The sequence below is a fragment of the Geotrypetes seraphini genome, chromosome 11 (genome assembly GCF_902459505.1).
Source record: "Geotrypetes seraphini chromosome 11, aGeoSer1.1, whole genome shotgun sequence".
Lineage (NCBI taxonomy): Eukaryota > Metazoa > Chordata > Amphibia > Gymnophiona > Dermophiidae > Geotrypetes > Geotrypetes seraphini.
The window spans coordinates 8,230,632-8,247,844 of NC_047094.1; the positions used below are offsets into that span (position 1 = coordinate 8,230,632).

General features: G+C 41.1%; 1 protein-coding gene across 4 annotated transcripts in view; it reads right to left on the reverse strand.

Annotated features, from left to right (window-relative positions):
* Nucleotides 1–2,014: 2,014 nt before the first annotated feature.
* Nucleotides 2,015–17,213, reverse strand: part of PRPSAP2 (phosphoribosyl pyrophosphate synthetase associated protein 2) — a 59,013-nt gene continuing 43,814 nt past the window's right edge. For all 4 annotated transcript variants that reach the window (XM_033914823.1, XM_033914824.1, XM_033914825.1 and 1 more), the window contains 4 exons: nt 16,948–17,102; nt 12,237–12,307; nt 6,851–6,997; nt 2,015–2,679 (listed from right to left, as the gene is read on the reverse strand). In XM_033914823.1, coding sequence (XP_033770714.1) covers nt 2,521–2,679; nt 6,851–6,997; nt 12,237–12,307; nt 16,948–17,102 — 532 coding nt within the window. In that variant the 3' untranslated portion in view covers nt 2,015–2,520. The remainder of the gene's footprint in view (nt 2,680–6,850; nt 6,998–12,236; nt 12,308–16,947; nt 17,103–17,213) is intronic.

The window sequence follows — 17,213 nt, forward strand, 5'->3', positions numbered from 1 at the left end:
GCACTGTGTCATATGCTTTGCTGCAATCTAAGACCACCATACCCAGTGCTCTCCCTTGAACCAACTCTAGCCATCCAATCAGGAAAAAAACAAAAAAACACTACCTCTAGTAAAACCATGTTGCTTTAAATCCTGCAATCCACATTCTTGTTTTAGGAGCAGTTCTTTAATTCACTCACCACTGAGATCAGACTAACCAGCCCATAGTTCCCATCTTCCATATTTCTGCCTCTATGCAGAGACAGCATCCACTCCCAAATAGTGGCAAAGCTAAACAGAAAGAATGGGTGGGCAGACATTTCCTCTGTTCCACACTTCTTCCTGACTCTTCTCCCACTCAACTTTAAAATCAAATGCCTTAGCTAGAGGGGGGACCCCAAGCCACACCTCAAGGCAGTCAACAGCAGCATTCCCACCCGCCAATGTTAGTCTAATACCTCACACTTGCTCAGTTCATGAAAAGTGAGCATATGTGGGTTGCTGCTGCCTCAAGGGATGCCATGGCACCAGCGGCCAGTGCCTTCAGTTGGTGGATCGATTTGGTTAATTAAAAAGATTGAAAAACATTTTTCTGTTGCATAGAGCACTCTGGACCCCTGTTCGTTTACAAAAATTGGATTGCTCTAAGTCTAATAGATGTTGGCATTGTCATCTTGAGGCTGGAACTTTAGATCATTTATTATATTATTGTCCTTTTATTAATGCTTTTTGGAAATCAATCTGGGATCAAATAAATTGTATGTTGGAGAATCCTGTAGCTCTGTCATATGACACAATTTTATTTGTTATGTCTATGAGGGCCGAGTATCAAATATCCTCTAATAATAATAAGCTTTTAATGATTTTAACAGGAGTTGCCATTCAGCAAATAACTTATAACTGGAAAGATTGCACAAGATTAAATTATTGTTTTTGGTGGAATTCAGTGTGTCATGTGTATGAAATGGAAAGAACATTAGGATATTTTAATAAATTTAAGGATGTATGGGGGCCATTAATAAATTATTATAATAAATAGTTAATATTTTTCCCCAATTATAAATATGTATGGTGGGTGGGTGGGCTTTTAATTTAAGGATAAAAATGATTGATATAATTATTATAATATGTGATAGTTAATTACAAATATGTTTCGGAGGGGAGGGAGGAGGGTAATTTTTATTGTGTGAAAATTGTAGAAGTTCAAGTGAAATTGTATATTAATGAATGAAATTGTTGTACACTTGTTGTAAAATTTAAAATAAAGAAAAATAAGAGAAAAACATTTTCAATTAAGAAGGTATTTAGTGACAACAAAGGTCCAGAGTACCGTAATAATAATAATGGATAAGAAAATAATGTGTGTCACCATGGGGTTGGTTGTTTTTTTTTTTTTAAATTGTAAGTTTGAAATTTTTAGTGAATCCATTTTTTTGGCCCACTAAGGCTTTTTACATGTCGTCAGTTAAAAAAGAAAAAGAAAATCCACGTTAGTTCCATTGAATAGATTGTAAAAAGTTATGTAAGATTGCCAAGTTTCATTTCTTTTGCTTATATAACCAAGGAAATATTTTGATTCAAAGCTGCAAGGGATGCTATACATGGTCGCAGTATGGTATCAAACAGAAGGCTGTATCTCCACAAGTATTCCACTGGTGAATCTTAAACTTTACCAAAGTTAGTTTGAGTCATGGAAGATTCAGCATACACAGTTTCATCAAAATCAGAAAGAGATCATGGTTACTGGGAATGGGCAGACTGCCTTTGTTTCTTTGGTGAGGTAAGGCACTTTTCTAAAATTAGATTACTTAACATGGAATGAGCCTTGTACACCACTATCACAACCAGTCACTCCTCTGACCCACCTTTGTTGTGTCCAGCTCCTGCAGAGTTTTACTGTGGTGGCTGGTTTAATAGTGTACTAGGCCCGTGTCTACTGAACCGTAAAGCCCACGCTAACTGGTTAATACCCAAATATTGTTCATTTTTGTTACTGACCGTCACTGACGACAAACAATGAAATAAAGAAAAGACCTCACACAAAACAAATAGCTTTTATTGTTCTTTGAGGAAAATAAATACACATATTGCATATGCTTCTCTACAAAAAAAGCATCTCTACAAAAATTCACTGACTGTGTACAACAGTGCCACCTTTTTTGGTGATCAAGTTGAAAATATACAGCAGATTACTTCATTTCTTTGATTTTTAAAGCACTGGCAGCAAGCAGCTTTGGAAGAGGAATGTTTTTCGAAGCAGCTCATCCCTTGCTTTCAGCCCTGTATGTTTAGTGCATTTAAACTAAAAGCAAATAGGATGATTTCTAGGCTGCCTTTTGTTGTGTTTTTTTTTTTTGTTTAAAAAAAAAAAAACCCTGCAAAAATTCCCTTCAACCCTTCCCCTAAACAAACCCAATTACTACGTAGGCCTAGCTTCATATCTTGTTTATCGAAGAAAAATTTTGAGTATGACCTACTGAAATCTGAAGGTTATTATGCTCTAGTGCATGGCCCTTGGTTGAATTGTTACAGGTAACAAAATCAATCATCTAGTCCTATATTTCTGAACAGGTAAGACATAGACTCTCCGTTGTGGATCCGGCGGATAGCTTCGGAAAGAATCATACTGATGTCCACGGTTTTGATTTTGGGGCATTGCAGTTTCTGGATCTCATGTGGGATGGTATTGGTGACCACCACCTGGTGAAAGAGAAGAGGCAAGAGGTAAGAGTCAGCCAGAGTTAAGGTCTCCTGTGGGTCAAATTCATCAACCATTTTAAATGTTTCACACCAAAACTTAAAAACATGATACCAAACATACGCATTTCTTTAAGCTGCTCCTCTGGGAGAAACAAAGCTTGTGAAGTGTTATGCAAACTAAAGAAGTATGAGAATATTGACATATTATAGTTAGAATGATGTAATTAGATACAATGACTTATCAGTATGGCTAATGTCATGCTTGGAGAAACTACAAAGCAGCACATTAAAAAAAAGGGGTATGGCTGGTTTGTGTTTTTGTAGCTCAACCATTTTCTTCCTGTTCATACTGAAACCAGCTAAAGTTAACAACATAAAAAAGGAACATAAAGGGGTAGAGGGAAATATGGAAAGATTAGGAACTTACCCTGATAATCTCTCTAGTAAACAGGCACCTCATTCTGAACACTTGGGTTGTGCACCTCTGATTGCGAGATCCTATGTAGAGAGCCTCATTTACATTTTTCTGCTTCACTTCCTATTCCTCTGGGCTGTCCTGCAATTCCTCAGTTTGTATCAAAGCAGATGGTCTGCCCTAGAAAAGAAAACATACCAGGGAGGGGTACAGGGACTCTCCCCTTGAAACAAGTATGTTCTGCTCATATCACAACATATAACACAAAATAATCATGAAACATCTAAACACTTAATCCTATAATGTGGTGGAATGAACAAGCCACCTACCCAAGCGCAACAAAGAAACATGACAGCAGAAAAGGGCTACAGCCCATCAAGTCTGCCCACTCTACTGACCCACCACCAGCAGTCTTGGAGATCTGAAAGATAATCCATGGGCTGTTCCCACTAGTGGTGGTTCCCCTATCCTTGACTGTACTGGACAGAAGAAACATACAAGGTATCTGGTAATACAGACATGTCTCGAGACAGCAAGCAGGCTAATGAACATTCGACAGGGCGGGCTTCCAGAATTTTGTTTTATTTTTATATACCGCCTATCAAGGTTATATAAGCAGTTTACAATCAGGTTCTGTGGTAGCATTGTTCGAGAAAACTTGCACTGCTTTGTCCTACTCCCAGAGCATCATGTAACCTTGAATGGTAAGCCCATGTGACACACTGCTGCTACCTTCAACCCCAACACCATGACCTCAAATTGCCTCTTAAGGACCAAGTCCAGCCTGTGGTCCTGTGTATCCTTCCAACACCATTCTGCAATAGGGAGTGAAGTACACTTTGTAACCTGCACCACCAGGGAATCCAACTTTGGTGGACTGAATAGCTGATGAAACTCAGCGTCCATCAGGTAAAAGTTTTGTCATGGCCTTAGCCACACGAAATGGGCCCTTCCGGGACCTCCCAGTGGTCTTTGAGCATATTGGTAATATCTGGATGGCAGGGAAAACATGTGGCCTGAGCCTTGGTGCTCCACAAGAACAAACACTGGGCAGTAGAGGTCAGTGAAAGCTCTATCTTTAATTCTAGGAGAGACTCAGTAATAATCTCCAAAAGCGCCGATGGCTTTAACAGCCTGCGCACAGTTGGATCCTTTCTGAAATCCAGGGCTGCCATCTAGTCAGAACCTGACTCTTCCAGGTGCAATGCTGAGTCTCCCAATACTGATGACTCTGACTGGGACAGTAAAGGCATAAATACACAATTCACTTCACCCAGTCCTCTTCTGACTATACACCCTGCATCTTGTGCATGGCTCTGCTGTTGAAAAAATGCATCCTTAGAGAAAATAATTCCTGGTGCTACCACCATCATGACCCCTAAGGAGTCACTGTGACCACTGTAATTTAGTAAGCTTCATACATCATGCTTATAAATTCTGGAGCAAAAGCCAGACCAAGATACCCAGAAACCTCCGACAGGCGCTCCCTGTAGTTCATAAGTACATAAGAATTGCTGCTGCTGGGTCAGACCAGTGGTCCATCGTGCCCAACAGTCCGCTCACGCAGCGGCCCTTAGGTCAAAGACCATTGCCCTAACAGACTAGCCTTACCTGCATACATTCCAGTTCAACAGTAAGTTATCTAACTTTGTCTTGAATCCCTGGAGGGTGTTTTCCCCTATAACAGACTCCGGAAGAGCATTCCAGTTTTCCAACACTCTCTGGGTGCAGAAGAACTTCCTTACGTTTGTACGGAATTTATCCCCTTTTAACTTTAGAGTGTGCCCTCTCATTCTCCCTACCTTAGAGAGGGTGAACAACCTGTTTCTATCTACTAAGACTATTCCCTTCATTATCTTGAATGTTTCGATCATGTCCCCCCCCTCTTAGTCTCCTCTTTTCAAGGGAGAAGAGGCCCAGCTTCTCTAACCTCTCACTGTACGGCAACTCCTCCAGCCACTTAACCATTTTAGTCACTTCAGGGTTTCACGGTAGACGCATGGCTGTGCTTTGTCAGAGATGCCCTTTCACCAGTTCCCAGCTCTAGCTGAGATTTCTGACCTGGAGCTTGATCCAAGAGGGACCTCATACATTCAAAGGGACTAGAGGAAGCTAAGGCTGTGGCTCCCCACCCTGCTCCACAACACGTGGAACACGGATGGTCCTTGGCCAACCATCCAGTGCAAATCTGACATGAATCCGTAGTTATCCTAGCCTGAGGAGTCCACCTAGAGTTCTAGATTGATTTTGGGCCAAATTGGAGGTGTTCTGAGGCAAATAGATGCTTTTAATTTTAGCACAAAAACAGCCCATGGGAGCCAAAAATTCAGGGAACACAATTTTAAGTTTCAAGTTTATTAGGATTTTATATACAGCCTATCAAAGTTATCTAAGCGATTTTACAATCAGGTACTCAAGAATTTCCCTATCTGTCCCGGCAGGCTCACAATCTAACGTACCTGGGGCTATGGAGGATTAAGTGACTTGCCCAGGGTCACAAGGAGCAGCGCGGGGTTTGAACCCACAACCCCAGGGTGCTGAGGCTGTAGCTTAAACCACAGCGCCACGCTCCTCCTCTGAGGTGGGGGACCCTGTCCCTAGCCCCAGAAACCTTTAAAATCACTTTTAAAGACCCCCCCTAATTTCTCTCATAGACTGTCACTATGCTATGCTGGTGCTGGGAGCTGCAAAAAGGGTTGAAACCGCAGCCAGAAAACCTCTGCCTCAGACAAGCCTAGAGATCTGGATAGCTTGCTTCTTCAGGCTGCCCTCAGTCCAACCAGCTGGACTGAGACCTCAAAACCCCACCAAAACTCATGCGCAAAGCTGAGGGGAGGGAGGGAGGAAATGCAGTCAGTACCCAATTCTGGTTAAAATAAACGCCATGGGGCCACTCAGCTTGACCTCAAGTTCTCTATGGACAAAACCTTGAGTGAGCCCTGCTCCCAAGGGAACAGTGCCTGAGCCCCTGGACTGTTAATATAGGCTGACCTTTGGCTACAGACTATTGCACTCAGAGTCTGTGTTCTCTGCAGCCAGAGATGTCCCTAAATTGGGAGCCTCTGCAACCCTGAAAAGTCTCATGACCGAATAAAAACCCAAAATTAAATGTAAAATAAAGGGCAGGACAAACAGGCTCCTACAATCTCATGTGCAGAGTAAAACTGAGGAATTATAGTACAGCCCAAAGGGATGGGAGGCAGAGCAGAAAAGCGTAAATGAGGCTTTCTACATAGGATCTCGCAATCAGAGATGCACAACCCAAGTGTTCAGAATGATGTGCTTATTGCACTAGAAATAATGATAGGACAATACACAGATAAAGTCACTAAAAAAAAAAAAAAAGGTACTAGAGACTGCCCCCCAAACCCCCGAGTGCTGTAAACAGAAGAAAAGCAAACTCTGTGAATTCACTGTAGCTTTCATAGGATCCTGTGCCATTTCATGTCTGCTGTTCACGTGATACGCTGCTAGCTCAACCAATGCAGTGATGACAGTCCAGAGCGCACACGCAAGCTATTTGGAAGGTGGTATGTACTCCTCACTTCATTTAGACAACAGGCATCACTGTCGAGTGATGGCAGACATTATCAATCCCCCCTCCCCAAGCGATTACGAATGCTGTTTGCCTAGAGCAGCCCTGACCCAGGAACTGCCCCAAGGCTTCTATACAACAGCACACAGTACTTAAGCTTCCCCCACACACACACACACACACTAAATCTGAGCCTGAATATTGGACACAAATTCCTTCACCTCATCAATTGCAGACTCCTCTATCAACCGAGGAGCATCTGAGGAAAGAAGACCATGAGTTGCCATCACAAAGATCTTGTAGGCTCCCCTTTCTTTGAGCGTCTCAGCCGCTGCCAGAAAACTGTCCACATCATCGATAATGTCATCCTAAGAGAATAAGCAGGCAAATAGATGGACTTAAAATCAAAAATATGAAGGTCTTTGTATAATTTTTGGAAATAAGAATTGAAAAAAGGGGAGGGATTTATTATTTATGATATGATGTATTGATTGTAATTACAAATGTTATGTAATAATTAATTATATTATATGTGAATTAATTGCTGTAAGAATGGAAAATTAATAAATTTAAAATTTAAAAAAAAAATTAAAAAAAATATGAAGGTCATGCAGAGAAACTTGTTAGATGAGATAACATACATTTTAGGAATTTCAAATCAATATATCACAATGCCCAGACTTACTGCTAAGTGCTAAACCATTATAAAATTCAAATGGCTGCATTAAACCCACCAAGCACTGCATCCTTCTGATGCCAATATGCCAAGCTAGGAAGGCTTTTGACCTGAACATGGAACAGGCCTTTTGTCTCAGAACTCTAAACCACGTTTCAAGGCAAGCTACTAGTGGGTTCAGTCACGTCGCTGCATTCTCAAATACCATAACCAAGAGTCACTGCACCAGATGTTGGCTGTAGGCTAGGAGGAGGATAGAGTGACACTAGATATAGACACGACAAGGATAATTTTATAACAGGGTGCCTATATAAAAAAAAAAAAAAAAAGAAGAAAAACAGGAGCCCACATTTCTTTGTAAAATACTAGCATAAATGGCTAAAAATGTGCCTTAAATTAATGTGTAATCCTCGAGCCTAGATGTTAGTAAGAACACATGTAAATTACAGTATATCTTTTTAGAGCACATAAGTACAAATGTATGTTCCACCCAAATTGCACCCAGGTGCATCCCACAGTCAAAGTATGCACCAACTAGTAACATGTGAACATTTATACTGGTTATGCCTTTATTAGAGGTAATTTACTATTAATTATTTCTATAGTGCTACCAGATGCAAGCAACGCTGCACAGAGTCACAAAGAGTAAGAAAACAGTCCCTGCTCGAAAGAGCTTACAATCTAAACAGGGAAGATGTTAAGGGGAACGGTTAATTAGCGGGCTGGGTTGGAGCAGGGTTAAGGATTGAAGGATATATCAAAAAGGTGGGTTTTCAGTCTGCTTTTAAACAAGGGAAGGGGCTTGGTGGACAAACTCGGGTAATTTAATCCAGGCGTAGGGGGCAGCTTGATGAAAGGAACAAAGTCTGGAATTGGCAATGGAGGAGAAGGGTAATGCTAAGAGCGGCTTATCTGAGGAACAGAGTTCTCTGGGAGGTGTATAAGGAGAGAGCAGCGAGGAGAGATATTGAGGGGCAGCAATAAGATCTTGAACTGTATACGATGGCAGATAGGGAGCCAGTGAAGTGACTTAAGGAGAGGGGTGACATGAGCGTAGCGAGGTTGGTAGAAGATGAATTGTGCAGCAGAGTTTTGTACAGATTGCAAGGGGGAGAGGCGAATTTACTCATTCTGTATATGTGTCAATCACATTACTTTGTGTCTTAAAATATGTTCTCCTTACAAAATGACCCTCCATGTATCTCATTTGTGGCTAGTCAACAAATAAGAGCTTTTTGTTTACTTCTCTCAAAAAGCCACAAAAAAATTAGAGCAAAACTAAGTGAGAACTGTGGCATTATGGAATGAGATTGGCAAATTGTTCAATATCAAAATCTGTGGTAAATTGTCAGGCCAGAAACATCTTTATTTTGGACATATTTTATTGCCCTCCTTGTCTGGCTAGAGAAAAGTGGGAAGACGTTTTTTAGTAGTCCAATAGCCTGGTATTCTCATTCTAGGAGATTTTAACGCACATGTTCATGATCTCACTAAGGCAAAGTCTAATGTTTTTACAATCTAATTGTAGATTTAGGGCTGAAGCAATGGGTTTCAGGTTCAACATATTAAGGAGCATAAACTGGATCTGATAAATGTCCTCAGTTGAAAATGAATATAAAGTGACTATTACTTTCTTTCATACTCTGGTAGATTACTGAACGCCCCTCAGATCAAGCCTTTTAAATAAACAAAAACCGTCATATGCCTGAAGTTCCCTAATTCAACTCATCAAAATCTGGAAGGGACAGGAAATATGTCAGTTCAAGTTGCCTCTTATTTTTAATACAACACGGGATCCCCTGTAATGAAAGCCAAGTCTTAAAGACTGTAAAAGAATTTGGGTGAAGGGATTAAAAAAAAAAGAATATTTTTTCATATTTAACTAAAATGATGGAAAAAACAGTTTTCAACACGCATAGCCAAACTTATGAAATGTGTGTAGGTGGCATTATTACTGGCCCTTTGAATGCCATCCACCCACAGCAGTCAGAAAGCACTTTCTAAAGCTTTAGAAACTAATTTCTCCAAAGGAAAAACATGAAAAAAAGAGGTATTCTTACCACCAAATTAAAAAGACAGTAATTAGCTATCTAATACTAAAAATAAATCTTTATGTCCTTAGAAATTCTGCATCACAAAAGGGCATGAGACTAGAGAGTTGCGCGGGGACAGAAATCTCACCCATCCCCTCCAAAGTCCCACCCGTCCCCGTGAGGTATCCCACCCATCCCCGTGAGGAATCCCTCCGTCCCCACCCGTCCCCGCGAGGAATCACCTCCGTCCCCACCCGTCCCCGCGAGGAATCCCCTCCGTCCCCGCCCGTCCCTATAAACTTCAGAAATAGTTATTTCATTTAATTATGCTACTGAATTAAAGGCTCTGGTAGAAACCCATTTACAAATAAGCAAAAAGACTTTATTAATTTGGAAATATTAATTGGGAAGAATACATACTTTGTAAACGGCTTTCTACCAGAGCCTCTAATGTTTATAAATTTTTATCAACACAACTAATATACTACTTTATCCTGAAGCAAAAAAAGAAAGAAATAGAATTCTTTTCCTACCTTTGTTGCCTGGCTTCTGCTTTCCTCATGTTCTCATTCAATTCCTTCCATCCACTGTCTCTCTTCCCTCTGCGTCTTCCATTTGCTCTGTTACTGTGCCTCTCCCTTTCTCCCCCCTTCCAAATTGGTCTGGCACCCATCTTCTTCCCTCCGCTCCCACCATAGTCTGGCATCTCTTGTCTTCTTCCCTGACAGCGTCTTCTCCCCACTCTCTCTTCCCCATTTCCTTTCAGCGTCCTTCTCCCCCCCATCTTCCCCATGTCCTGTCAGCGTCCTTCTCCCCCCTCTGTCTTCCCCATGTCCTTTCAGCGTCCTTCTCCCCCTCTGTCTTCCCCATGGCCTTTCAGCGTCCTTCTCCACCCCCCCATCTTCCCCATGTCCTTTCAGCGTCCTTCTCCCCCTCTGTCTTCCCCATGGCCTTTCAGCATCCTTCTCCACACCCCCCATCTTCCCCATGTCCTTTCAGCGTCCTTCTCCCCCCCACCTTCCCCATGTCCTGTCAGCGTCCTTCTCCACCCCCCCATCTTCCCCAGTGCTTTCAGCGTCCTTCTCCACCCTCAGTTTTACCCATTTCCCTTAAGCGTCTTTTCCTCTCCACTCCACCTTTCCTCCCGTTCTCTCTCCCTGCCCCCTTACCTTCGTGGCGCTTCCCCGCCCAACCAACAACAGAACAGGCCCGGTCCGACAAACCTCCCTGCCCTTAACCGCGAATCTAAATTACCTTCTTACAGCTGCTGTAAGAAGGTAATTTAGATTTGCGGCTACAGGGCAGGGAGGTTTGTCGGACCAGGGCTGTTGTCGGTCGGTTGGTCGGGGAAGTGCCACAAAAGTAAGGGGACCTGGCCGGCTGTGCTGCACCCGGGGCGGACCGCCCATCTCCCTTGGTAGTCACTTGAGCCGCGAGGCTACTCTCCTTCTCCTTACCTACCCTGCTTGCAGCACAGAGAGCCGATCGGAAGTCTTCCCGACGTCAGCGCTGACGTCGGGAAGACTTCCATTCGGCTCTGTGCTGCAAGCAGAGCAGGTAGGGAGAAGAGGAGCCGCGCGACTGAGTACATCCAGCCCCGCAGGAACCCCACGACCCTAGGGGGCGTCCCCACAGGATCCCCACGACCCTAGGGGGCGTCCCCACAGGATCCCTGCGACCCTAGGGGGGCGTCCCCACAGGATCCCTGCGACCCGAAGGGGAAACCCGCGGGATGCCCCGCAGGTCCCGCGGGATTCCCGTTGTCCCCGTTCCCGTGCAGCTGTCTACATGAGACTCCCTTCTAGTTTAACTGATCAATGGTAGAAGAAACTGCGCTTGAAATCAGATCTGAAGCCAACTAATTAAATGAGTTGAGTTGAGGTGGTAGCTAAATTATTGCATAGAATCTCACAGTCCCTTCAGAAGAATTTGCATATGTTTAACTATTAAAGCAGCATTATTCAGTCTTATGATAGCAGCTCATTGAAGTTTTGAGCACTTGGACTTCTTTGTATTTTGCTATTTACATACTGTGGGGTTTTGTTTTTTATTACTATATATATATATTACATTGTAATCCACCTTAGATTAAGGTACAATATAAATTAATAAACATATTTAGCAAACTCAGTCTTTTGTTGGCAAGTGTGGTAGGGTAAGCATTCAATCTTATGTGCTAGATTTGTACATTTGGCTCTCAGCTCTAGGGGACAGTAGAAGAAAAGCATAGCGAGTTTTCCAATTCTGCTTCACTCCCTTCCCTTCACTCCCTTGGGCATTCAAGCAACTCTGTGCTCTCATCAGATTTGAGAGTTCGTTATATATAGAAGAAATTGCAGACCTTACAGCACAATAGCTGAAACATCAGTTCCACTTACTCAGAGGCAGCAGGTTCCAGACAACTGCAACAATCATAACGTCAGCCTCAGAAGGCTGAAAACATTGTTCTTATTTGCTGGCACTCTAAAGAGATTTTCCTTTTGCTCTATCAAAGATTTTTGGGATACACTGTGTGGATTTTCTATTTTTTATGGTCTTACTTTTATATCCCTTTTATATTATTTACTGCTGTAATTATGTGTTTATATCTAAGTTGGGAGTTTTTTTTCAGTATTTTATATATAATCATATTAAAAAAAGTTAACCAAAAAAATCATATCCATGCTACTATAGGCATATGCAGATTGAAACGGGATTGATTAGTTCATCCTTCCCAGCTGTGAACAAACTGTAGTGCAATGGGCAACACCAAGGTTCAACCTTTAAGAGCTACAGTATATAAAGAGGAATATTTGAATGCCAATAAGCTTCTTCTCAAAAAAGTTTTCCCCCCTATACCAACTCTCGCCATTTTAAGAAGACATTTTTACTTTACTAGAAAATGTATTGTGTACATACCACAATGATGGCTATTCTTCCGCCCACATCCCCAACAACTGTAATGGGAGGCTTTTCCTTTGGAATTAGCACTGATTGAAACAAGAAAAAACAATTTTCTTCTTCTTAGACTGCAAAACAAATTCACACATTGGCACATATGTGTGTGTGCATCCTATATCCCCAATCTGATTCAGCAGAGCTCTTATTTCACTGGGAAAAAACATTTCATACAACCCTTTGCAGCATTAACAAGACATGAAAAATCAGACAACTATCCAACTGGCATCTGAAGCATGGGATTATGTACATCTTTTTATTTGACCCATGTCTCTTCTGCCCTATTTCCTCCAGCACAGTTGAAATCAAGCTGGGATCTGATGCTGTTCTTCATTTGTACTACCTGGCGATTTTCCCCTATTCTATAACCTTCTCCCATTTCCACCCTATAAATACTTAACTGCACCAGTGTAGGTGACATTCTTGGGCCAGAGGACATGTAACCTGGCTCCTTTCAGAATATGACAACCATGAACCTCTACTTTGCCCTCTAAGGGTCACTTCACACAATAGTCACAATTCCTCCCCCCCCCCCCAGGACTCAGGAACACTGCCTCTATAACATATCCAGCCCTGGTCAACTCAGAAATTGAATTATGACCCTTCCAAATGAAAGTGCACTGCACTTACCATTTGAGCTACTGGGCCAGCTGAATAGTGTTCTGGGTAATACACCAAGAAAAAAAAAAGCTAAATATAAAATTCTGTAAAACGAGAACCTGAACAGACTAGTCATCTAATCAGATAACAAACAAGATCATCCTTTGGCTGTATAGTGTTTTTATAGGGCAGGGCCTACAAGTCTTTACTCTGTCGCCATCTGCTAGTTGATGGATACAACCCAGAGGTTCTGAATGGTCTGGTAAGGACATTAAAGAAGGTAACATCTACTTGGCAGTTAAATGCATTTGAATGGAGAACACTTCTTATACAAACTTAGCATTGTATAATATTTAAAAGGTCATAGGCTGTTTGAAAAACATATGCAAAAAAAAAAAAAGGTAGACAACATAATGCTTACAGATAAAACCAAAAACCCCTAGTACTTACAATAATGTTAATAAAACAAATTGACTAATAGTGGGACTGAGAATAAATTAACCATAAATGTCCAAAGTTGTTCTGTAATTTTGTTAGCGTAATTGGACATTCCTCCAACTGGATGATCTGCTTATGTTGCTGAAAGAATGTGTTACTTATATCCGTTGAAAGTATCTTAGCTGAAACTGAAGCAGTCCTGCATTCAAACAGTGGCAAGATTTGCTCCGAGGTGAAAAACTCTGATTATGTAACAACTCTGCGGTTCTTATTCCATTGGCTTTAGGTTGAATTTAGAAATAAGTTTAAAAGTCTGTGTTTAATTACTATAGCTTTTGTTTTAAAAAGGACCTATTTAGATGACAGAGCTGATGTCCTCCTACATTTCTTCTATAAAACAAAAATGGAATGAGCTCTGACAATACCAGGCAGAATTCTACAGTCTGTGCCCATAAATGTTAGAAATCAGGATCAAGAGAAATAGGATTGCTGCTGGGCAGTCTTCTAGGGTCTGCACCCCAAAACTGGAAGGCAGAAATAGAGATTAAAAAATATCACATTCAAAGCATATGCCAGGATTGCAGGTGCTGTGTATCTCTATGGGGGAAGGGATATTTGTGAATAAATGACGCTAGTTAGTGGTGTGGAAGGGGGAAACATTCTCATGATTGAAAGCAACGGTATCATGGTATTATGTTCCAAGTCCATATGAGATTGGCAAGGTGGCAAGTTGCCAACTGCCCTGTTTATGACACCAGTGTTTAATCATGAAGAAGTGGAACCTGGGCAGATACAATTTTGGAGACTTTGTTGGGAAAACTGAATGGACTGTGCAGGTCTTAATCTGCTGGCATTTACTGTGTTACTATGTCTTGCCAACTATTAATATTGACCATTTTGGGTTAGGTAAAGTTATTGGGTACTAAAATATGCTTTTTTATGCTGGAGGTTGCAAATAAATGGAGTTTCTCTACAATCGGTTACACATAACATGTTTTGAGTGATGTAAGTATATTAGTCTCATGAAATTTAGTAGTTGAAATGAATAGCAGTTACTTACCTGTAACAGGTGTTATCTGAGGACAGCAGACAGATATTCTCACATGTGTGTGACATCATCCACTGAGCCGGAATGGACAATGCAAAAGTGTTCTTCCAAAAACACAAACTACTAATTTTCAGCTTCCCGCTTCTATTTTTCTTTCACTTAATATTTTTTTTTTGTTCCCAATTGAAATTTTTCATTTTTTTCTACGATTTGTTTTTTTGGGTCTTCAGACCCTCTTGAGTCTGTTTCAGGCTGGGAGCATCAAGCTGTTTTTGCGCTACCATCTACTCAACCTCCCCGGATCATTGAGTCCTTCGATCTCGCGTCGTCAATATTTTCCTCTATGTCAAAGGACTATCTCAGCCATTAAGCCACACAATTGTTGTGTTCACTGCCTCGGTCCTGACTACCACTGCTCTCAACTCAAAAAAAGAGATCACTGAAGGCTAGAGAAATATTTTGGGTCCTCCCCTAGTTGGCTTTTTAGCTTTTTTACTGAACTGATGTTCCCGCAAGCAGATGTTGGGCGGGAAGGCACTGGCACATGTGCAGTATGGGCAGTCTCGGGAGTTTAAAAATGGACAGTACCCTTTTGCACTGTCCATACCAGGTTCTGTGAATTCATGAGAATATGCTGCCTGCTTGTCCTGGGATAAATGAGACTATGTTTAGTGTATTTCCCCAAAAAATGTTTTAGGCCACAACAAAAGAATATAGTACCACTGAAATTAAGACAAGAATAAAATGTTAACGTTTTGGAAAGAAAGATTAAAAGCTGGCAGTTTGGATTATTTTCCCAATAACTGGAATGCTGGACTTCTCAGCATTTTTACCATCAATAATCTACGTATATAAGCTGATAAAACAATCTAATCAACTTAGCTATTTAGTACTAGGATCCATTGTTCATGGGAATGGGGGGGGGGGAATCATTTTATTGTATCTAGTGGGTAAGTTTTGTAACTTGTGTTGAGCTTCACAAATTAATATCTAGACTCATGTTTAGGAAAAATTAATCTCAAATGTAAAACAAATAATTCCTGTAACTACTCATTTAGAGCGTTGCATTTATCAATTATCTATTAGAATTCTTCCATCTAGCTAGAGAAAAGTCTGAAAAGTGAACATGAGGCAGGTATGTTAACTCAGATTGCATTTTTTATTCTCTTTTTATGTCTCTACGTTTCCTGAAGTCTAGGTAGCATATCCTTCACAGCAATGACACCTGCTGGTGAAACAGTATTCCACAGTCTCTGCACTCTCTCAAAAGCATTATGAAATACTGTTGAAATATGAACAGCAGCAGCCTCAAACCCATGGCACAATGGTTAACACTTGCAGTGCCAACTGGCAGATGCTCCGATGTCCGGCAAAGGAAAAGTAACATTCAGTTTAATAAATTCTGATATACTGCCATTCGTATTATATAAGGTCAGTGCAGTTACCCGATTATCCTAAATAGAACCTATTGGCTACAATAGATGTAACCTTTGGAATTACAGACATCCTAAATTCTTTGCAGGTCCCTAAAGATGTTTGTGTAAATCACAAAAACATACATACTGTGGTTCAATAGATATTTTGCCCTTAGGGTAATCAATAAGTAGAAAATAAACCAGGAGTACCAGCCCAGGAATGAAGTACACTGACAGACCTGGAATTCAAATCCAATTGTTGCTCGATAAGTCACTTAACTCTGCTGCTGCTTCAGGTACAAACTTAGATTGTAAGCGTTTAGAGAAAACAAAAAAAAAAAAACCCCAACAAAAAAACCTCTGTGGAGTGACGATGTTCCTAAATGGACTTTATTTGAAAGAGTCAAAGTTCCAAAGTTATACCAAAATCATCCACATAAAAATAAAATTTATCTACATAAAAATAGGTTATCCACATAAAAGCCTTAAAGGACCTAGTCCGCTAGGGATACAGGACCCAACACGGTCCACGTTTTGACAAAAAGTCTTCTTCAGGGGTCCCTGGGGGTCCTATAAAGGTGAATACGTGGGAAACAATTGTGTGGTGAACCGGAAGTTGGGTCCTGTATCCCTAGCGGACTAGGTCCTTTAAGGCTTTTATGTGGATAACCTATTTTTATGTGGATGATTTTGGTGTAACTTTGGAACTTTGACTCTTTCAAATAAAGTCCATTTAGGAACATCGTCACTCCATAGTTGTTGTTTTTTGTTTGTTTTCTCTGGATCTTCTTCTCTTTGGATATCTTGGGGTCAATTCCTTTTGTTTTTTGCCTGAAGCATTTAGAGGACAGAAGAATAATGTACCCGAATATAACTTTGAGGCCCAAAAATTAGTGAAGCGCTCTAGGGCTTGTGTACTGAATATGTTGAACCCTGGTACTAGGCATGAATGAGTTGCAGGGCATAACAAAAAATTAAGCATGACGGTATATTCAAAGCTACCTAAATGCCTTGTTGGCTAACTTGGTAATATGCTAGAAAATGTAATACTGCAAAATCTGGCTCGCAGTTTTACGTCTGTTTACATTCATTCAAATGCTGAGGAAATACTAGTTTAATTAAATCTTAACTTCCCTAATCCTGCATTTGCAATCCTTGGCCATGGACTTACTGGGTATTTCCAACGTGGGGTGTATGGAAGCAATGCTCCTCACAGAAGGTGGAGGTGGAGAATGTCGACCGTCTACCAAGTCAGACTCGGCATCTTGAGCCTCCCCATGGATCACTGCAATACCCAATCTCAACCGCTCAGCAAACGATTGAGCTCTGAAAAAAGCAGTTAAACAAACAAACAAAAAAAAAAAAAGCAACACATAAAAACACCTGCTAAAACAAATTTTGCCCTGATACTGGAGGGTGAAGAAAGAATGATCAAAT